The sequence below is a fragment of the Manis javanica genome, chromosome 17 (genome assembly GCF_040802235.1).
Source record: "Manis javanica isolate MJ-LG chromosome 17, MJ_LKY, whole genome shotgun sequence".
In the NCBI taxonomy this organism is placed as follows: domain Eukaryota; kingdom Metazoa; phylum Chordata; class Mammalia; order Pholidota; family Manidae; genus Manis; species Manis javanica.
This window is the reverse complement of record NC_133172.1, coordinates 54,556,239-54,579,443: the sequence shown is the minus strand read 5'-3', so window position 1 is coordinate 54,579,443 and position 23,205 is coordinate 54,556,239. Positions and strand designations below refer to the sequence as shown.

The 23,205-nt window shown below is 37.9% G+C and overlaps 1 protein-coding gene across 3 annotated transcripts in view; it reads right to left on the bottom strand.

The window, feature by feature from the left end:
• The window catches only part of CNTNAP4 (contactin associated protein family member 4), a 223,157-nt gene that overhangs the window by 40,300 nt on the left and 159,652 nt on the right, over nucleotides 1–23,205 (bottom strand). For all 3 annotated transcript variants that reach the window (XM_073225716.1, XM_073225717.1, XM_017667920.3), the window contains exons 13-15: nucleotides 19,211–19,408; nucleotides 12,469–12,625; nucleotides 7,969–8,096 (exon numbers count right to left, since the gene is read on the bottom strand). In XM_073225716.1, coding sequence (XP_073081817.1) covers nucleotides 7,969–8,096; nucleotides 12,469–12,625; nucleotides 19,211–19,408 — 483 coding nt within the window. The remainder of the gene's footprint in view (nucleotides 1–7,968; nucleotides 8,097–12,468; nucleotides 12,626–19,210; nucleotides 19,409–23,205) is intronic.

The window sequence follows — 23,205 nt, the reverse complement described above, 5'->3', positions numbered from 1 at the left end:
AGGGATAAGGGTGGGGAAAAAGAAAGAGGGCATTACGATTAGCATGTATAGTGCGTGGGGGGCACGGGGAAGGCTGTGCAACACAGAGAAGACAAGTAGTGATTTTACAGCATCTTACTACGCAGATGGACAGTGACTGTGAAGGGGTATGTGGGGGGGACTGGGTGAAGGGGGGAGCCTAGTAAACACAATGTTCTTCATGTAATTAAATAAAATAAAAGAAGGTTAGATGGTACAGTTTGAACAGGTAAATTGTAGAGCATGTGAATTATATCTCAGTAAAGCTGTTACCAAAAAATACTATAAAGTTAAACCAGCCAAGATTATTTTAGAGTTCTGACACAACAAATACTCTCAAGTACGTGCAAACTCAGGATATGCAGCACTCATGAGTCTTTCTGGAGAGAAGAAAATGGAAAATAATCAACTACCTGACAATGAGACCCAAGAAGAAACAAATAAAAATAAAAATCATTCAAGAAACAGGGAGCTTAGCATTAAGAAATGAACAACTAGATAAATAACAGCAAAACTAGTGAAAAGTGGGTGGTGGGGGAGAAAAAGGAGAGAAGAGAATGAAAGCTAATTTTCTCATTTTTCAAAATAGATCGAGACTGTCCAAAATTTAAAAATGAGTTTAATACAAAACCTTTGCGATGCTATAACCTTTTAAAATTACACAATCTTTTTCTAAGGTTCGGCAGGATCATTCAAGTTGAATATGTATTTGAGATACAGTCAATATAAAGCAATTCCTTTCAATTGGGTTTCTTCTTTCTCTGTCAATTTCAGTTAATAAGTTTTGCCAATGTATTTCTTAATCTCTTTTTCTACTCCACTGTCCAATTCAGTGCTTCTCAACCAGGGGGAATTCTGCACCCCAGGGGGCACTTGCAATTTCTGGAGACACACTTGGTTGTCACATGGGGCAAAAGGTATTACTGGCATCTAGTGGGTAGAGACCAGGGATACTGCCCAATGCCCCACAATGCACAGGAGGCCCCACCCATAGCAGGGGCAATTACCCAGCCCAAAGTCAAGAGTGTCCAGGTTGGGAAGCCCTGCACTAGAAATATTTAGCAATGTCTGCAGTAATGCTTTTATGAGTAATGGTATTAAGCATTATCTTGGAGTTATGTAACTCTTAGTGATTATTACATTATTTTCTCTGACATTTGTGTGGGTATCTTAAAATTTTATGACTCTGTCAATTAAGCCATTCATATTTAATTTTAAAACAATGAATCTTGAGTATCACTAGGATTCCCAGTCTCAAGAAAATGGAAATCTTTTGGAAGTGTCACAAAGAAGGTTTCTTCCCTCACATTTGTCAAGTTTTCTTGATAGTAATGGGAGGCTTTTTAAAAAAAATAAAAAACAAAGCAAAGTAGGCCACAAAATTTTTTTTCTCTCCAAGGAGAAAGTATTTCAGTTTTACAAAGGTACTCTCATTAAAAGAGTGAAAATCAAAATATTAAGTAAAATAGTGTGTGTATTTGAAAATACTTTTCCTGCCACAAACTCGTGTATTGATGAGACATGGCTTGGGTGGAACTAGCTGCTTTTTATAATGTGTAATTTTTTTAATCAGAGTAACTCTTTACAATATAATCTAAATTACTTTCATTAAAAGTATATATTTGCATATCATTCGATTGCTTACATGATCAAAAATTTATTTATGTCTCTGACAAATTATTCACAAGCTATCGGTTTCTTGGAACTGTCTATGATGGATCATCCTCATTCTGTTATAAAATGCTATTTATTGATTATCTTTCATGTAACAGGTAATGTACTACATGCCAGGAACACAATAATGAGCAATGTACTTGCTTTTGAGAGACTCAAAAATAATTAAAAACCAGTATGAGAAATACATCCTTGTAATACATTCAAAGTTCTTTGAAAGGGCAAGACAAAGTCCTCTAGGAACCCGTGGAAGGCTTCGTGGAAGAAGGGTTTGAACCTGGATGTGAAAGATTTCAGCGAAAGGATTGGGAGATTTTGCAGGTGAAGGAAGGCAAGTGGAGAGACACGGGAGCCAGATGCCATCAGTGGTCCACAAATTTCCTTCATGATGCAGGACCTGCAGAGGTGGGGAAAGGTCCCTGTACTTGTCTTCCTGGTAGATGTTAAACATCTAACCCTATGTGTGAACACTGGACTTCTACTCTCTCCTTAGCATCTGGGGAGGGTTCTGAAGATCCTGCAACCATAGTCGGCATGCTTGCTGGGTTATTTTTAGGTGTGCTGAACAGTGGAGGAATTACTGGAAGACTTTTGATGGCATCTCAAACATGAAGACGATCCCACTGCTCCTGGGAGAGTGACTGGAAAGTACAGGAGTGAGCCTCCTCGTTACAACTCCTCTGCCAACTGGCAAGCCCAGATGTCTTCCTATGACTCTTTCTTTTGACTCTTTGCTTCTAAAGTTAATGTAACTCGAACATTCAGCAGGATTCCAAGACTGTCTTGGCGAATACCCATATTCCTAAAACCCTTATTATTTTATGAGTTTTCTTCTGGTATTTCTTAACGACCTAGATTTAAAAGCAGCAGCTATGATCCTTGGTATGAAATGTACCATTCTTGTGAGTAATGGTAATGGGGGAGGTTATACATGCATGTGAGCAGGAGATAAATGAGAAATCTCTATAGTTTCCTCTCAATTTCATTGTAAACCTAAACTCAAAAAATCTTCTTAAAAAAATTAAGCAACTATAACTAGTCATAATATCATTTAGGTTTTGCTTTCATTTTTGTTCTTCGAGTCAGATGTATTGAAGGATAATTTCCATGAAATAAAACTGAGCTTTTGTGGGTAGCTTTAGGAATTCTGACAAACACATAAAGTCAAAAGCCACCACCACACTCAAGATACAGAACATTTCCTACACTTGTTCCCCTTTGCAAAATTTCTCTCACTTTCAATCTGTTGGCGACAGAGATCCTTTTTCTGTTTCTGCAGTTTTGCCTTTTCCAGAGAATCTTAGAAATAGAATCATCCAGTAGGTAGTCTTTTGAGTCAGGCTTCTTTCACTTGGCATAGTGCATCTGAGATGCACTCATGTTGGGCGAGTATCTGCCAGTAGTCCATTTCTTTTTTCTCTTCAGTAGCATTCCACGGTACACTGTGGACACACCACCGGAACACGGAAAGTTTACCTATTTGCTAGCTGATGGATAGCTGGGTGGTTTCTGGTTTTGGGAGACTGAATTGTGAACAGAGCCAATATAAACCCTACCTACGTACAGGTTTTTCATTCTTCTGTGTATCTAGGAGTGCAACTGCTGGGTTAAACGGCGAATGTGCGTTTAACTATTTTAAATTGCCAAACTTTTTTCTAAAGTGGTATGAGGAGTATAGCAGCCCTGCATCCTCAACATTGTTATTACCAGTTATTTTTCTTTTTTAATTTTAGCCATTTTAAGAGTTGTATGTTGGCATCTCATTGTGGTATTAAGTTACATTTTCGCAGTGATTCGGTGAGATTGAGAATCTTTTTATGTGCTTACTTGAAATCTGTCTATTTTCTCTGATGAAGTATGTCTGCAAATCTTTTGTCCATTTATTAGTTTGATTTTTTTTTTTATTATTGCCCAGTGAGAGAGTTCTTTATATATCCTGGATACTAGCCTTTATCATGTTAAGATATGTATTTTGCAAGTATTTCCTCCATGTGCGGCTTTTCATTTTCTTAATAATGTCATTTTAAAAGCAGTTTTTTATTTGGGGGAAACCCAACTTACTATTATTTTTTTAATTTCATGAATCATGCTCTTGGTATTGTTTCTAAGAAATTAAGGTCTAACCTAAGGTCACTAAGATTTTTCTCCTATATTTTCTGAGACATATTTATAGCTTTGAGTTATTTTTTGTATGCGGTTTAAAGTATGGGTTGAGAGTCTTTCTGTTTTTGTAAATGGATTCTAATTGCTCCAGCACTATCTCTTGAAAAGGACTGTTCTTTCTCCATTGAGTTGTGTACACACACACATATATATAAGTCATATATATATAGATATTTATTTATTTATTTATACATCCCTCCCCCCCCCAGGCTCTCCATTCTCTTCCATCAATCTATTTGTCTACCTTGATGTCAATACGACACTGTCTTGAATTCTGTAGTTTTGTAATACGTCTTAAAATTGAGTAATATAAATCTCCAACCTTATTTTATTTTTCAAAATGCTTAGCTATGCTGGTTTCTTCACTTTTCCATACGAATTTTAGAATAAGCTTGCCAAATTCTACAAAAAAGAAAAAGAAAAATACCTGCTGGATTTTGATTGAGATTGTATTAAATCTGTATATCCTTTTGGGGAAAATGGACATCTTAACAATATGAAATCTTTCAACCCATGAGTATTATATTTTTATTTAGTTCTTTAATTAGTTCTCATCAATGTTATATAATTTTGTTATATGTATATCAAAGTATTTCATATTTTTGGTGCTACTGTAAAAGAAACTTTTTAAATAAATTCAATTTATAGTATTTCATTATTAGCATATAGGAATATAATTTATTTTTATCTGACTTTGTATCTTGTGACCTTACTAAACTCATATTTTAATAACATCTTATAGATATTCTATCTAAAAATCCATGTCATTTGTAAACAGACACATTTTTATTTCTTCATTTCTGATCTATATGTCTTACATTCCTTTTCTTGATTTATTACATGTGCTAGGACCACCAGTATGATATTGAATAGGAGAGGTGAGAGCAGACATCCTTGCCTTGATCATATTCTTAGAGGGGAAGCATTGAAGTCTTCAACTATTCAGTACATTAGCTATCAGATTTTCACAGATGCCTTTAAAACATTAGGGAAATTCCCTTCAGTTCCTAATTTTCTTCATTTTTATCATAAATAGGATGGCAAAGTCTGCCATTTACTTTTTACATATATTTTCAAAAATTTATTTCCATATTCATAAATAGATAAGTTCATTAAGGACAACAATATTTACCAAGTTTCATGTCTACAGCACACCTTTAAAGGCAGCTTTATCATCCATATCTGACCTACTTTTGGGTAAAACGCATAACGATGTTATCTGTGACTTCTGGCATCAAACAATAACAGCAGCAGTAACAAGGAATTTCAGAACCACCTACATTTAAAAAAAATTAAAAGAAGCTTAGAAAAAAACAACATCAGTTAATTAGGGGTAAGCTCATATCTGGCTCACATCTGGGACCAATAGCTCTCAGAGTAATTTTTGTTTATTTATCCTACTTTCTCAAGGCTTCTGTCTCTTTCCTAGAAAAATGGCTAGATATAAAATTTTCAACATCTCTAGTTTGTGTGACAAAACTAAAATGTTTCTTTTTTATTCTCATCTTTCCATTTTCAAAGAAAACCTAAAAATTCCTTGTCTCAATGAAGTGTACTAGCATCCTACCAGCATCCTGTTATCATAGTGGTGGGTACCAGCATCCTGTTATCACAGTGGCGGGTACCAGCATCCTGTTGTCTCAGTGCTGGGTACTAGCATCCTGTTGTCTCAGTGGCGGGTACCAGCATCCTGTTGTCTCAGTGGTGGGTAGCAGCATCCTGTTATCACAGTGGCGGGTACCAGCATCCTGTTATCACAGTGGCGGGTACCAGCATCCTGTTATCACAGTGGTGGGTACCAGCATCCTGTTATCACAGTGGTGGGTACCAGCATCCTGTTGTCTCAGTGGCGGGTACCAGCATCCTGTTGTCTCAGTGGCGGGTACCAGCATCCTGTTATCACAGTGGCGGGTACCAGCATCCTATTGTCTCAGTGGCGGGAACTAGCAGCTTTACTCAAACCAGAAAGCTGGGGAGCACCCTCACATTCTTTCAACCTTAACTCCTCTCTAGCAGAGTCTCTTCTTTAAGCTCCATGCCAGTCATTGCTTGGTTCCATCTACATCATTTTCCCTTGTCTCACATCAAAGGTCACTTTGCTGGTCTTTAGGTTTATAACTGGTTCTCATGATTCACTGGGATCATAAGGATGAAGTGATTTCTTAGCCTTAAATTATTCAATGTTCCAGACCTAATGCCTTCAGGATAGTGCCTGCATATCTTTCTCCTGTTCATAAGGCCCACAGTGCATGATCCTCTGTCTGGATACCCCTATCTACCCCAATTTAGCTCACCTGGGAAGAAAAAAACTGCCTAGGGCATTGCTTCAGGGCTGCAGATTTCTCCAAGAGAAAAGGGGGCAGTCACTGTGTGCGGCCATTGCTCTGCTGACTGAGAAAATGAAAAACGGCCCTTCATGCAGAAAACAGTCCTGCGACCACATGTGAGGATGAGCCTCAACCCTGACCCAGACGTAGGAGACAAGAAGGCCAAGGAAAGCTCGCTCCACAGTTTCATTAATAAGTCAAACTAATGAGCAGGTCTCCTAATACTTCACACTTTGTGAATTCTTATTCCCAACATTGTTATCCTCCCTCTAAACCCCAAGGTCACAAAAGTTTAAGGCCGTAGTTTCTCAACTCTGCACTCCTGATGTCCTGGGCCAGATATTTCTCTGTGGAGACCCGCCTCCTGAGCTGCAGGATATTTAGCAGCGTGGCTGGCTTCTCCCTCTAGATGCCAGTGGCATTCAACCTACGACACCTGTGACAGTCAAAAATGTGTCTAGTTATTGCCAAATGTCCCCTAAGGGGGCAAAATTGGCTCAGAGAGAGAATCACTGCTCTAAGCAAAGAGGTTCTATGTGTTTAAGATCATGGCAGGACATCTGCAAGAAAGCAGCTCTAAGGGATAGAGTTCGAGAGAGTCAGTCAAAGCAAACCAGATTTCCGGGGATCGTGGCAGCCGGAATAAGGGGGATGGCGACAGCCAGCCTAGGACCCTGAAGGATTAAGATCAGAGCCGGCAGAGAAACGGGCATGTGATGTACAGAACGATTTCTCTGCTCACACAGGCTCACTGCACAATCCTGGATGCATCCTGAGTTTACAACCTCATCTCTTTGCACATAATTTTTCTCTCCATGAAATATCTTAATGTCATCTTCATGTGACTGTGTAAGGCCTACCGTGAGAACAGGAAGCAGAGATGATAAAGATTAGGGATAGTAGGTATAATGGCTGACAGTTTTTTACAAGTACATATAAATTTTTATAGGCCGGTCATCTTTGCTTTTTAACGAAGCAACTTCTGCTACATATCTCTGTAAATCCACAGCATTGTTAGATCGTCTCTTCCTCTGTTGAGTGGCTGGGGTAAAATTTTCATTTTGGGGCACACTTTTAATATAAATAAATGTTTCTTCCATTTCCATTTTAAGTTCTGGAAATAACTAAAAGCATAAATAATTAATGTATCAGTCTCTAGCCTAACAGGTTTCAGACAGGTTATGAATGGGTACATATGCTCATTTCATTCCCTGCTGAAAATATGTATTTTCTGTGAAACTGTATTTGAAATTTAAAATTCTGGTTTAGAGTGTTAATACATTGGATATACAAAACAGCATGCCTCATTGATTTAGAGTAAACACACACACACACACAAACTGAAAAAGAATGAGATTAAAAGTTGAAACATGTCTGATTCAACTGACATTCGATTCTATTGATGCTCTACTTTCAGCCCAGGCCCCAAAGTAGGAAACTCACAAACATTTGTTTCTGAACAACTGTATGTAGCACACTGAGGTTTTCCTATGTGGATAATGCTATGGATGAATACGGGAATGTATTTATGAACCAATGAAATTGGGATGCTTAGTGGTTCCTTTTTCTTGGAATCTTAACAAGGTTTGCCATGACAGCATTTATTACATTTATTTATTGTGCTTTATAGGGGTACTTTATTCATTGGCTGACTAGAAGAACTAGTTCAGACATTGCTTATGAGTTTTTGTAATAGAAATCTGATTAGTTATTATATGATGGAAACATGATTCTTAAGTGACATCACTTTCCTCAGATGTGTTTGCAACACACGGCCACCACTTACTGTCTCCCCGGCAGAGTAGAGGCCCCAGTTTATAAGCTGCTTCTGAGTGCGGTCGGCCTGTGTCTGTAATCACTATCTTAGTCACTGGCAGATGTTCTTTGTAAGAAAGGAATCCGGTGTCATTGGTCCTAAAAAAAGAGCATCAACAACAAAATTCTTAAAATTACTCTGATTAACATAACTATAAAATAAATAACAGTCTTTACTGCCTCTCAAAGCCAAGATGTTCTGAGCTAAATTTGCACATACAGAAAAGTAAGGATCAAACTGCTCATCTGAGTATATAAAAATACCGCACTTTAATGTCCCTTGCAGACAGAATAAAGCTGGTGATTTTTAAATTCAGTTGGCCATTTTCTATTTTTTAGATGGAATGCTTATATCAAGGTGATCATTTTCTAATGGTTAAAAATATCAAATTACCCCATTGTGCACCTGAAACCAGTAATTCTGTCAATTATAATTCAATTTTTATAAAACAAAATAAATGAATAATAAAAGGAATGGCTTATCTATTGTGTAATTAGTGTAATGACTGATACTTTGTGGACCTATCATTTTGGTACTTGTTAATTTTTTCCTCTAGGATTTCTTGTATTTCTGCTCCCCCTTTTCTACCTCAACTTGGTTTCCTCCATATTTTTTGTATTCAATTTTATTGTTTATGCACTTTTTAGCTCTATGTCTGTTTATTGTATTTTAATGTTTGCTTTATGGATCCTTACTAATGCATCCTTAATTCATCATAGTCTACTCGGATTTTATGCTTATATATTTTATTACTTAATATAAAATGTCAGAAGCTTACTGGGATAACTTCTTTATCACCCCCTTCACACACACACCTGTTCTTTGTGCTGTTATTGCAATATATTTTAAATTCTTATGTTATAAACGTTATAATATAATTAAACAGTGAATTTTAATTTTTTAATTAAGAGAAGAATTTAAACACTGGCTATTTTATTTACTGACACAGTCAAGATTTCCAGTCCTCTTCTTTCCTTCCTGAGGTCTAATTTTTCATCCAGTGTTATTTCCCTTTAGCCTAAGAATTTCTGTTAGTTTATGGTGTAGTTCTACTGGCAAAAAATTCCCTCAGTATCTGTTTAATCTGTGAAGGACTTTATTTCACCTTCATTGAAATATACATTTGTTCAGTGTAGAATCCTAGGTTGACATCGCTTTCTCATTACAGCACATTAAAGATATTATTCCATTGTCTTCTGACTTGCGCCCCTGATGAGAAGTCGGTCTTCATTTGCACCATTGTTGCCCTGTATGGACTGTGTTCTACCAGATACACCCACCCCGGCTGCTTTCAAAATATTTATCTTCACCAATGGTTTTTTGCAATTTGAACAACAAGCCAACATGCTTTTCTGTGTTTTTACTCTGCTTGAGTTCCTCTGAGCTTCTGAAATCTGTACATTTATATTGTATTAATTATCTACTATGGCTTCACAAATTATCCCCAAATTTACAGACTTAAAACAATAACATAAATGATGTACAGTTTCTGTGTGTCAGGATCCTCTGGCACAGGGTCTGTCCCAAGGCTGCAATCAAAGCACTGGCAAGGACTGTAGTCATCCTAGGATTGACAGGGAAGGATCTGCTTCCAGATCCTTCCGCACTCCTGCGGCTGTGGGCTGCTTCTGTTCCTCGCTGCTTGTTGGCCTGAGTGCCTCCATTATTCACTGGCTGTGGGGTTGACGGTCACCCTCAACTCCTTGCCATGTGGGCAGCTCACCACATGGTAACTTTTTTCATCAAAACAAGAAAGCTAGACGCGTCAGAGAGAGAGCTGCAAGCAAATCAGAAGTCACAGTTTTTTGTAACCTAACCTCAGAAGAGCCATCGCATCACTTTCACCATATTCTATGTATTAGAAGCAAGTCACAAGGTCCAGGCAACATTGCAGGGGAGGAAATTACACGCTGGTGTGTATAACAGGAAGCGCGGACCATCAGGCGCCATCATGGAGACTTGCTACCATGGGTGTTTTACTTTAAACAAATTTGAGAAATTTTCAGCCATTATTTCATCAAATTCTTTTCCACCTCATTTTATTTCCTGTCTTCCAGGGACTCCAATTTCTTGCCTGTTAAGTCTGCTGTTTTCCCACAAGCCACAAAGGTTCTGTTCATTTTTCCTCCAATCTTTTTTCCCCTGTGTTCTTCAGATTGAGTGATTTCTATTAAGCTGTCTTCAGGTTCACTGAAGATTTCTTCTGCTGTCTCTATATGAGTTCAAGTCCATCCAGTGCATTTTCCATTTCAGATGTTGTACTTTCCTATTCTAAAATTTACCTTTGCCTCTTTAATAGAATTCTCATTTGTCTGCTTCAAATACTCTCTTGTGATTATTTTTGCCTTCACATCTTTGGTCATGTTTATAATTGTTGCTTTAAAGTTTTTGCCTACTAATCAAACATCAGTGTCCCAGGGTCTATTTCTACTAACTGCTTTTATTTTCTTGACTTTGGATTGCAGTTCACCCTTTTGTGGGATATGCAATAATTGTTAAGAAGGCGCTGAATATTGTGGGTGATACACCATAAAGGCTTTGGACTCTTGTTATCATTCTCTGAAGACTGTTTTGTTTTTGCAGGCAGTGCAATCAGAGCCTTATCACAATAAATTGTGGAGGTTGGTTTTATATGTCCGCAGGGTGAGCTGTGTCAGTTTTGCTTTTCATTTTCAATCATACTCAGTTCTGGGGACATAGTCCTTGCTGTAAAAACATGAACCTTCTGTCATTTCTATGGAAAGCTGAGGGCTTTACAAAACCCATTACAATTAATAAGCCTTAAACTCCAAATTCTGTCTCTCCGCTGGTAGTAGCCACTGATAGCTTGTTTTCTCTACAGTTTTCCAGCTGTAGCTCTCTGATTGGTTCCTAGAAACCTCCGCTCTGTGTGTGCAGTTCAAGGGTCACGTGGGGATCTGGGCAGAGCTGATAGTAGACTTCCTGCAAGGTTTTCCTTTCTGGGATTTGCACTCCCTCAATTTCTAATGATTCTGGAAGCCCCAAACTCTATCCTCTGATACTTCAAGTCAAAAAACACCTAGAAATGTTCTAATCACCCCACGGTTTGTGGTTTGGGGAGTGCCCCGAAGGGAAAAGGCACATAAACATGCATCTCACCCACTTAAGTTCCTTTCTTTCACAGGTTAAAGGCCCCCAACTAACACCGTAGTTTCTGCCCACATTTGGTTGTTCTCCAATTAACATCAAGTGGGTGTTTTTATAAATATATTTCCTATTATAGATGCTATATGAGGGAGGTTAGTTCCATGCAAACTACTTTACCATAAACAGAACTTAATATGAGAAGTTTCAAATGTTATTTTTAGAAATTAGTGTTGATGAATAATGTTATGGAGGCACTAGGGAGTTGCTGGTGATTAGGTTAGGCTGTTTTCTTTCTGTAAACACTGCTCTTAGCCTTTTTATTCCCATTTTAGAATATAAATATTACTGTGTAGGCATTATTTTTGAGAAGGCAGTGAGAAAAGAGTGCTTTCCAAAGGCAGGAGGAATTTTGAAAAATTGTAGTTTGAGTAAGAGAGACAATATTCTTATCAAATGTGTAACACTGAAAAGAGTCATGATGCCATACGGATGCCTCTTTCTAGGATATTCTAAAAGAATCTGTCTTCTGATATAATATAATCTTGATGTTTGCCAAATAAATAAATGAAATATCAGGCAATCCAAAATATGAGCTCAATTAACAGCTAACTGATTTCTGGAATTAATGTTTATTCTGCAACCAAATCAATCATATTTACAGCCAAATTGACTGTTAATATTTTTTAAAAATTCTTGTGTGTAAATTCAGTTGCTCAGCAATGTAAGATATACATTTTTGAAACATGAATATGAGAATTTAAAATTTCACTTCACAAATAAATAAAGTCAATCTACATTCCACCTCTGGTCTCAAATATAACATAATAATTGTATTAAACTTTCCAAAGGAGAACATATGCACAAGACTTCTCTTCTACTTAGAAGAATACTTTGAGCTCGACTTTCATATCCTTAAATGTTTTAGGTTCAAAATGCGACAAACAGAACTTCAGTTCTTTGTGGCATGGTCTGTCCTTTGCAAAAATAAAAGAGCTACACCTTCCCCAATAATTGTGGGACCTTCTAAGTTTACTTGTTTAAAGGTTTCATAGGCAGATTATTGAAATGTGCTTTAATAATGAATGGTTGTAAGTATCTTTTGAGAATAATGGAATTTTTAATGACACCTGATTTTAAAGAGAAAGGTAACTGGTTTACAATGAAGAGGTATCATGAAACGGACGCCCTGTCTATTGTTATTGCAAAAATAAAATGTACACGATTCATGGTTAACAAAACATCCCTTTACCTAATTTCATCACTGGACTAACTTGTTCAGTATCTGCCTTGCTATACATATTTTGAGTGAACCATTTCGAAAAATAAACTTCGTTTTGCGTAAGGAAAGCATAGGAAAATCACCATTCATTCCGGTCAGCGTCACAGTTGCAGTGATACTGAGAATCGATGCAGTTCCCCTCTAATCCACAAGTACATTTTTGGGGATCAGGCAAAGAACCTCCCCAATACGTCTGCGTTTCATTGGTTCCTCCAACCCACCAGCTCAGAGGGGTTCCATCTGAAAGACAAATGTAAGAAATGTGACACCTGATTCTCACCCCACTGCCTTCCATCCCCTTATAATTTCCTACTTCCCTTCCTTCCCAAATCATTCAAAAGGGTCAAAGAAAAAAGAGAAAGATGGATTTCATGTAGTGATATTCCAAACACTTTTAATGATGGCATTTCCTTAAGAAAGCTTTTTTAAAAAATACTTTATTACTTAAAATAAATGATTGACATATTTTTCTTTGAGTAGAAAAGAAACTGCAGTTCCTATTTAATTTGGGCACAATGCTAAAAATGTATCGAGAGTAGTTCCATATATAATTTCTTTAACAATAATTTCTGAAATCACAAGTTAACAAAATATAAAACACAGTAATTAACATATCAGAAACAAAACTGACTTGATATCATAAAATGCCCATTAAAACATCATGGAATGTTATATAAAGTCAGTGATTTTTCTCAATGTGCTTATTGGCTAAATAAAAATCAGTTGTTTATTAAATATTAAGCATGGTAAGGCACTCCCCTGTCATGATTTAAGACCTATTTGAATGTACTTTTTTTCTTCCATTTAATGGTTTGGCTATTTATGTGGAGACTATAAAGTAACACTGGAAGATCTTTAAGCCTAAAGCAAATACTACATTTAAAAATCAAAGTTTCTCTTAGCCAAATGTACTTCTTTATATAATGAATGATCAGCTACCAGCTCTTTTCAGAGTTAAGACCAAACATGAAGCCAAGGAACTGGAGCAAAGGGAAGACGGCACATTTCGGTGAGGCATGCAGGCAATCTGCCTCAGGAAAAAACACGTAGAGAGGAAAAACCATAGTCATTTGAGAATCAGGCATGAAAAGAATGTGAGAACAACACAGCTCCTCAAAGGTGCCTAATCATTATTCTGTTGACTTTCAAACCTTTAAATTGTTGCCAACGGCCCTATGAAACTCTGGGACACAATTTCTCCCTTAGAAATGCCAATGCGCATAATAATTTGCTATTAGATGGGTCCTCTACTAATGTGACAACCTCTCTCCCAGTGTCACCATGCATACTGGTCCATGCCATGCCAAAAAACAAGACGTAACATAATCAGAAGCTTGTGTTATGCATGAAGACATTAATATCAAGAATCTTCATTTTTTAAAATTCATGATTAAGTATCAACCAAACGTAACATCACCTTGAAATATATTTAACAGATATATTTCAACATATACCTTCAAACATTGTGTTCATAGATCAAAAAGAAAATAAATCACTACTCCTAAATACTGAATAATATTTTCACATCTAAATTTCCTATCTTCCCTATAAAATGAAAACCACATGTTTTCAAGATACCAAATACCTTCATTTCCTCTCAAGACTTTTTGAAGTGTTCCAAAGAATTTAAGTATGAGATGTAAGTAGGAAAATCATGAAATTTTATCAGGCATGTAGAAAAGACATAATACCCACTCTCCTTAAAGTTTTCCAAAAAACAGAAGAAGAGGGAATACTTCCAAACACATTCTATGAAGCCAACATCACTCTAATACCAAAACCAGGCAAAGACCCCACAAAAAAAGAAAACTAGAGACCAATATTCCTGATAAACATAGATGCAAAAATACTCAACAGAATATTAGCAAACTGAATTCAAAAGAGGCTCATACATCATGATCAAGTGGGATTCATCCCAGGGATGCAAGGATGGTAGAACATTCCAAAATCCATCAACATCATCTACCACATCAACAAAATAAGGACAAAAACCACATGATCATCTATCTCCATAGATGCTGAAAAAGCATTTGACAAAATTCAACATTCACTCATGATAAAAACTCTCAACAAAATGGGTATAGAGGGCAAGTACCTCAACATAATAAAGGCCATATATGACAAACCCACAGTTAACATTATACATAAAAACAAGATGCTGAAAGCTTTTCCTCTAAGATCAGGAAAAAGACAAAGATGTCCACATTCCCCGCTTTTATTCAACATAGGACTGGAGGTCCTAGCCATGGCAATCAGACAACACAAAGAAATAAAAGGCATCCAGATTGGTAAAGAAGAAGTCAAACTGTCACTGTTTGCAGATGATATGATATTGTACATAAAAAACCCTAAAGAATCCACTCCAAAACTACTAGAACTAATATTGAATTCGGCAAAGTTGCAGGATACAAAATTAATACACAGAAATCTGTTGCATTCTTATACACTAACAATGAACTAGCAGAAAGAAAAATCAGGAAAACAATTCCATTCACAATTGCATCAAAAAGAATAAAATATCTAGGAATAAACCTAACCAAGGAAGTGAAAGACCTATATGCTGAAAACTACAAGACACTCTTAAGAGAAATTAAAGAGGACACTAATAAATGGAAATTCATCCCATGCTCTTGGCTAGGAAGAATTAATATTGTCAAAATGGCCATCCTGCCTAAAGCAATCTACAGATTCAATGCAATCCCTATCAAAATACAAATAGCATTCTTCAACAAACTGGAACAAATAGTTCTAAACTTCATATGGAACCACAAAAGACCCCAAATAGCCAAAGCAATCCTGAGGAGGAAGAATAAAGCAGGGGGGATCTCGCTTCCCAACTTCAAGCTCTACTACAAAGCCACAGTAATCAAGACAACGTGGTGCTGGCACAAGAACAGACCCAGTGGAACAGAATAGAGAGTCCAGATATTAACCAAGCATAGATGGTCAATTAATATATGATAAAGGAGCCATGGACATACAATGGGCAAATGACAGCCTCTTCAACAGCTGGTGCTGGCAACATTGGACAGCTACATGTAAGAGAATGAAACTGGATTATCGTTTAACCCCATACACAAAAGTAAACTCGAAATGGATCAAAGACCTGAATATAAGTTATGAAACCACAAAACTCTTAGAAGAAAACATAGGCAGAACTCTCTTGAATATAAACATGAACAACTTCTTCATGAGCATATCTCCACTGGCAAGGGAAACAAAAGCAAAAATGAACAACTGGGACTATATCAAACTGAAAAGCTTCTGTATAGCAAAGGACACCATCAGTAGAACAAAAAGGCATCCTACAGTATGGGAGAATATATTCATAAATGATATATCTGATAAGGGGTTGGCATCCAAAATATACAAACAGTTTACACACCTCGACAAACAAAAAGCAAATAATCCAATTAAAAAATGGGCAGGGTACTGAACAGACAGTTCTCCAAAGAAGAAATTCAGATGGCCAACAGACACATGAAAAGATGCTCCACATCACTAATCATCAGAGGAATGCAAATTAAAACCACAATGAGATATCACCTCACACCAGTTAGGATGGCCACCATTCAAAAGACAAACAATAACAAATGTTGGCAAGGATGTGGAGAAAGGGGAACCCTCCTACACTGCTGGTGGGAATGTAAGCTAGTTCAACTATTGTGGAAAGCAGTACGGAGGTTCCTCAAAAAACTAAAATAGAAATGTCATTTGACCCAGGAATTCTACTCCTAGGAATTTACCCTAAGAATGCAGGATCCCAGTTTCAAAAAATATATACACCCCTATGTTTATCACAGCACCAGAATAGCCAAGAAATGGAAGCAACCTAAGTGTCCATTAGTAGATGAATGGATAAAGAAGATGTGATGCATATACACAATGGAATATTATTCAGCCATAAAAAGAAAACAAATCCTACCATTTGCAACAACATGGATGGCGCTAGAGGGTATTATGCTCAGTGAAATAAGCCAGGCGGAGAAAGACAAATACCAAATGATTCCACTCATCTGTGGAGTATAAGAACAAAGAAAAAAACTGAAGGAACAAAACAGCAGCAGACTCACAGAACCCAATAATGGACTAAGAGTTACCAAAGGGAAAGGGACTGGGGAGGATGGGAGGGAAGGGAGGGATAAGGGTAATAAGGGGCATGACGATTAGCACACATAATGTAGGTGGGGCACGGGGAAGGCAGTATAGCACAGAGAAGACAAGTAGTGATTCCATAGCATCTTACTATGCTGATGGACAGTGACTGTAATAGGGTATGTGGTGGGGACTTGAAAATGGGGAGGAATCTAGTAACCACGATGTTGCTCATGTATATTAGTGATACCAAAAAATAAAATCATGGAAATTTTTCAAAGTTCAAAATTAAAATTATAAATTATCAGTGATCATGGTAGAACATCCCATTCCCCATAGTTAAAATCCCAATGACTAGAGCATTCCCATTTATTAGCCTTCTAATGTACTGACTCACAGCTTTACAGCTTGCTGAAAATGAAATTTCCTACACATCCCAGTTTATTCATCCACAATTATGGCACCATTATTACTCGAAACTTCTGTATGTTCAAGATCTGAAACAACTGTACATTTTACTTGCCTGACACCACCTTCCCTTCCTGTTCTGCCCCAAATATTCCTTATTGTGAACTCAAAATCCAAATTGTTCTATTTTCCAACTCATGTCCATTCTACATGGATTCTAGGGGTCATGGATCCAAGGAAAATCTGTATATTCATTAATCATCACCATCCCTTATTCTAGATGCTTCTAGAGTATACTACTTTCTTTACTAGTGGCTCTCAAGCCTGGCTGAAACACCTGGGCAGCCTTAACCAAAGGCACCCCACACCACCGGCCGTGAAGGCAGGACCTCTTTCCTACTCCAGGCCGATGCCTTTACTCTGTAGGGCCCTTGCTCACTGACCCCTTGAGGGTTTCTCTTTCTGGTTCTTTCCGTGTCTGACCCACTGGTGACTCTGAGGATTGTCTTCGTTTTTGTTTTTTTATTCCAGCTGAGCAACTCAGTTCATTTTCGTCTCATCACACTCACTTTACCTTCTCTATATTTAAGGTTCTCATTCTTAGAATGCACTTCCATATTTGCTTATCTCTTTTGTTAGATTCCAAGATTACTATTCAGCAACAATGAAAATCAGTTGCGCATGAAACTGGCATGTTAACTATAACCACGATGCACCTCAGAGCTGGGAGGAGAGGGGTCCTCTTTGTCGTCTTTATGTGGCATGTCACCCACTCCTCACCACACCCCTGTGAGGTCGGTATTCCTGGCCCCATTTCAGAGAAGAGAAAACAGACTGAGAAAGATTCTGCACTGGAGCTAATCGGGAGAGGCCTGGGACTTGAACTCACGTCTCTCCCCACCTTTAAATCTTATGCTGCTTGCACTACAATTATCCGAAGGCCATTCACAGGTGCAACTGAAGTTTCAGAGGGACAAAATCAGAGGCAAGACCAGGAAAATGGGAAGAATTTGGAGGGGTCAAAGGCCAAGTCAGGACACTCTGGAAAAGAGGAAAATTATGAAGAAAAGGAGGAGGAGGGGGAGGAACTCAGGCACAGGGGAGAAAATAATTGTATTGAGTGGATGGAAGTAAACAGGTGAGATGTTGAGAAGAAAATGAAAGGTCCAAACACCTTTCCAAGGGCTCAAACTCTTCCTGCATGATCCACACAACACGTGATGATCACACATGGAGTGCATTTCATTTAAAATTCTTCTATCTGGAACTCTCATCTCTTTCAAGACAACAAACAGAGTAAACATTTGAACAAAGTGGCTTCATGGTGCAGATGTCTTAGAATCTTTAATTTCTGAAGAAATACATACCTCAATATTGCTGCTAAAAAACAGGTTGTTGGGGGTGGCGTGAAGGTTGCCTAAACAGAATGGACCCATAGTCTAAGTTCTGGTGTCCAGACACAAAAGTCTGTTTTGAACAGACAGGAACCAGGGGGCACTGGAGTATCTTACACAGGACGGGGTCATGATGGAAGCAGTGTTTCTCAAAAGTTAGTTCTTTTCAGAAAGATCACTATTTCAGACTCTCTGTGGGGTGGTCAGAGGATACGCAGAGATGCGAGCTAGGAGCCCAGCTGGAGGCTCTCAAAGAAGCTTCAAGAATCAGGCCGCTGAGGCCACACAAAGGCAGAACTGGGGGGACCTAAGACGCCCTCGCCTAATGGGACAGTCTCAAGGGAGAAAACACAAAACCAGAAACAGAATTCAGACGTAGACTGCTCATTACAAGTAGAATAAAAGAAAGAGTTAAGATGGTTTTCCAATTCCTGTTTGAGCTACTGAGCTGTTTCCAGCAGCCTGTTCTAATTTTCAGTTACACCCAGAGGCTGTCAACAATCCATGAAAAGAGTCACACAGAATAGTCACTTTCAGAAAAGCAAGTCATATTTTTATTAGCTCTTGTCCATGATAAAAGAAGCCATACGCGTCACTTGCCCTTTATGAGGGATAAACACTGTACATTCACTGAGTATCAGAATGAAGCCTCATTCTGCACAGTTACCCGATTAAGGTCAGTAAGAGACTCTCAAGGCGATCAGGGCTTTGAACAAAGTTCAGTGTGAAATGACCTTGTTCTTTTCTTCAGGCAAAAGCATCTCTGTGACTTCCAGACTGAGACATGTTTGCTAAGTATAAAGACGTGCACCTGGGTATGCAGGGGCATGCTAGATGCCACCGCCACCTTGGCAGATTAAAATCCTCAGGAGCTGATTAAGTAAAGTGCCCTGTGTGAGCAGCGGGGCAGAGGCCTCAGGTTATTTACCTTGCTTATCCACAAGCCGTGACTTCTTGCAGTAGTAGGTAAGCTCCTGTTCACAGTGCTCCGCGCGGCTAATCGTGGCCTGGAGTTGCCCCATGCTGGCCACATACTTGAAAACCCCAGCATATGGGTTCTCTGGGTGAGTATTTCTGACTCTTGTTAAGTCAGAACCATTGTGCTGTATGATGGTCCACGCAGTTTCTTGTAGGCAGAAATGGGGAAGAAAGAGAGGAGACCATCACTAGTCTGCAAAAGTTAAAATAAATAAAGAAAATCAAAATCACCTTTTATCTGAGTCAAATTTTTCTACTCATCAAACCTCTCTGAGAGGCAGAATCAGCACAAATGGATTCTTAAAAATTTTTAATTACAGTAAAGTGATTCTTTTCCCTGAAATTTATATGATTGCCATGCATTTGCAAGATAACTTAGCCAGAAAATATTTATGTTGAAAATTTAAGAAATCTGATTATTAAAATTTGTGGTATATTTCATCAAACCTGATATCTCCTTGTTAAAGATAAATCATTATTTTCCTTTAAGAAGGAAAAAAAATGCTGCCTATTATAATTGCCAAATAGCATTGATTGTTAACACACCCAGAATTTAGAGATGTTACAATGTGAAAAAAAGTACATCTTCAAATTTGTAAAATATGTTAAATTACATGAGGTAAGCAATGACTTTTTTACTCTTAGAAATCATTCACGTTACCAGCAATAATAAAATCAAATTTTTATGGACTGTATCTGTCTCCCTTCAGACAACATTTAATTATGAGTGTACACCTATTTCTTTACAAATCAAATTTGAAATACTCATTTTGGTTTTCTGCTACGACACTTAAATAATGCAATAGTTATACAACGATAAGAAGTTGAACCATTGTTCAACAGCTCTCTTGAGCCACACATATCTGATACATTATCAGCAACTCAACTAACACAAAAAATATCTTTTTGAGTTTTCAGTAGAGCTGTCATTGTTGCCACCTGAATGTGAACATTTCCATCATACTGATTACCAAAATTGTTTAGATGAAACAAATATCCTACAATGTCTACAATAGAAGATAGGCATACTGTACTTTCCCAACAATAGACTTCATATTATATTTACTGTGATATATGCAGGGACAGGAACAGATTAATCAAAAGGCCTCTGATTTAATAGGTAAGAAACAGATTGGAAGTTGTCAAAACTCTGCTGTATTTGTGCTATTAAATCACATAATTCTTCTGTATGACAGAGGAATATTCCAAGTTGGAGAAAAGCAGTGGGTAGAATGTTCCCCCCTCTTTTAAGCTAATACATTCACATGGAGTGATCAAAACAAGGTAAGAAATTTCATCCCCACCCATCTCCTGGCCACCAGATTTTTGAATAGAGAGGCCTGCTCAATAACTGAGGCAGGAAGCAAATCTGACAGCCTTATTGCCTCTGATGTGTGGACCATTATTTTTCTCTGAAACAACAGCGGTTACATGTTTTTCCACCTTGTATTTCAGCTCACCATAAAGCTTTATCAGTGAGCTCCTTGGAGGATATGATATATAAGCTAGTGAAATTAATTATGGATGGCCAGATAGCAGTGCAGTGTAGACCGTTAGGAGATGTGAACTGCAGATCACATGGATGTGTGCCCTTAAGAAAGTCAGGTAAAGTCTGAGCCTTCATTTCCAAATCTGGAAAATAAAGTGGCAGAATATAGGAGGCAATATAGTAGGTCTGAAATTCTACAGTTTTAGTCAAATCAACCTTGGCTATGGTAAGTTTAAGATTATTAACAGGCAAATCTGTTCACCTAGCCTCTGTTGGACTCTGCTTTTATTGTTCAGCAAAATGACTCATCTTTTCTTGTGGTAAATTATGGCCTTCATGAGGAAACTCAAATCTGGCTGAGTAGCTCTGAAAAGAACAGGATAATAAACCTGCTTGAAGCCTTGGTCTCTTTGCCTTTGGGTCACAAAGAGAGGGACTTCCTATCATTTAGCAGCTACTGGGTCACAATTAACATGATTCTAAAGTTCTTCTAAGGTGTTGTTGGAAATCAAGGCCAAACTGCATGACAACCGTTACAGGGCAGCTGGTAGAAATGTTTCCTTTTGAAATACTAAAATTTCAATATTATGATAGTTTCTGCAAGTGATTTTATTTTCTAATATAAAGTGCTACAAAATATGATGTTAAGCAGATCCTGTGCTAATCAGACGTTCTAGATTTCCAGAACAATCTAGCAGATTGTAAATGGAATCAAAATTGTCCAATGAAATCAATCAGAGACAATGAAATCATCACAACAGATTCTGAGCAACAGAAACGAGTGCCCAGCAGTCATGTTCCAAATCTCACGCACTTTACTAACGGGGAATCTCTCAAAAACTATTAACTTAGAGTCTCTTTACTGTTCCTTCCGATATGGTTATATTATCTGATGTTTCTACAAACACCCATTTAGAAATTACAACTGTAAAAGTCACAGACCCATCACAATTTGTAATGGAATATTTTGTGATTTATTCTATTGGTCTTTTTTACTAATCTGTAAATTCTATGGGAAGAGTGAAAGCTTCTAGTTTGCTAACCATAGTATCTCCAGCACACAGCGGAGGGGCTTGGCACAGCAAGCAGAAGACACTCGTTAGAGAAAGAAGGGAATGAATGAATGAGTGAGTGAGTGAGTGAATGAATGAATGAATGAATGAAAACAATGCATTGTCCAGACTACAGCACAACCTTCCAGGTTATCGGATTCCAACTGCATGGCAGCTCTGAAACTGTCACTGCCTTTTAGAACTCTGTAAATTATGGAGAACTGATAGAATTATAAAACATTGTTGTCTAAAACTGAAGAATGTGGGATGTTATCCTACTTGCACATTATCAGGTTATCTTGCCTCATATCTAACTTGTCTCATATATAAATTATATTGGTCTCTAGATGTAGAGATATAGATGATATGGATATCAATATATACTGACAGACATGGGGTATCTCTAGATCTGGACCATTTGCTCAGAGAATCCCAGCAGCACCCACTGTCCACACTCCCCATGTCCCTTGGGCTGACACAGTGATGACTGCCAGATGCACCGCACATGCTGGGGCTGCACCACCAGAGGAGAACCCAGTCATGAGACGGAGCTTAGGGCAGGCGGCTGGCCTGGCTTGTCCCCTCTGACAGCGACAGAGGAACTTTGGCTCTGGGATGCAACAAATCTTCTCTGAGGAGAAGAGAGGCAAGTCCTTCGGTTTTTATCACTCTTAGACTGTAAGCAAATGCATCTGGGGGAGATCAGCCTTTAAATCTCTCCAGAGAAATTTACTATCTCTAACTTCTGAGACATATTTACATTCAATTATCCTTTAACACAGGCTTCAGATTTTTTTTCTCTTTGCAAGCAAGGCATTGTTGCCTCACAACCAGTAATTCTTGTCCACACAAGCAAATTCTACCTGCTGAAGGTTCAGCTGACTTTCCTCTTCCAGTAAGGAAAAAGCCAGTTTTGTTTCCATTTGCACATTAATTTCAGCATTACTGATACATAGATATGTCTGTTCTTGGATTCTCCTTGGAACTGGTTGTAACATCTTACCAGTTTCCTCATTCAATAATGTGTTGAACAAAATCTTTAAAACGTGTGTTTTAGCTCTTATTGTTATATCTGTGTAAGAGTCATGATTTGATTGTCTTGCAAATCATTCTTTACCAGATGCCGAGGGAGTTGTTAAGGCCAGGAGGGGCACAGAGAAGTGAGAAGAGATGGCCGAAACAGGCAGAAAAATTTATGAAACTTAATGAACACACTAAAATGAAAGGCAGTTTGGTTATTTGGGTGTCTCTCCCTGAAGAGATCTATGATATATAGATTGTACGTAAAGCAACTGAGTAATTAAGAACTTGATTTATTTTAGGCTGACTGCTATTATTTGTGTGCTACCAGTGTAAAGAAAAATTCATGCTGTGTAAGCAACACAGTTGCAGGCTTGTGCTCCT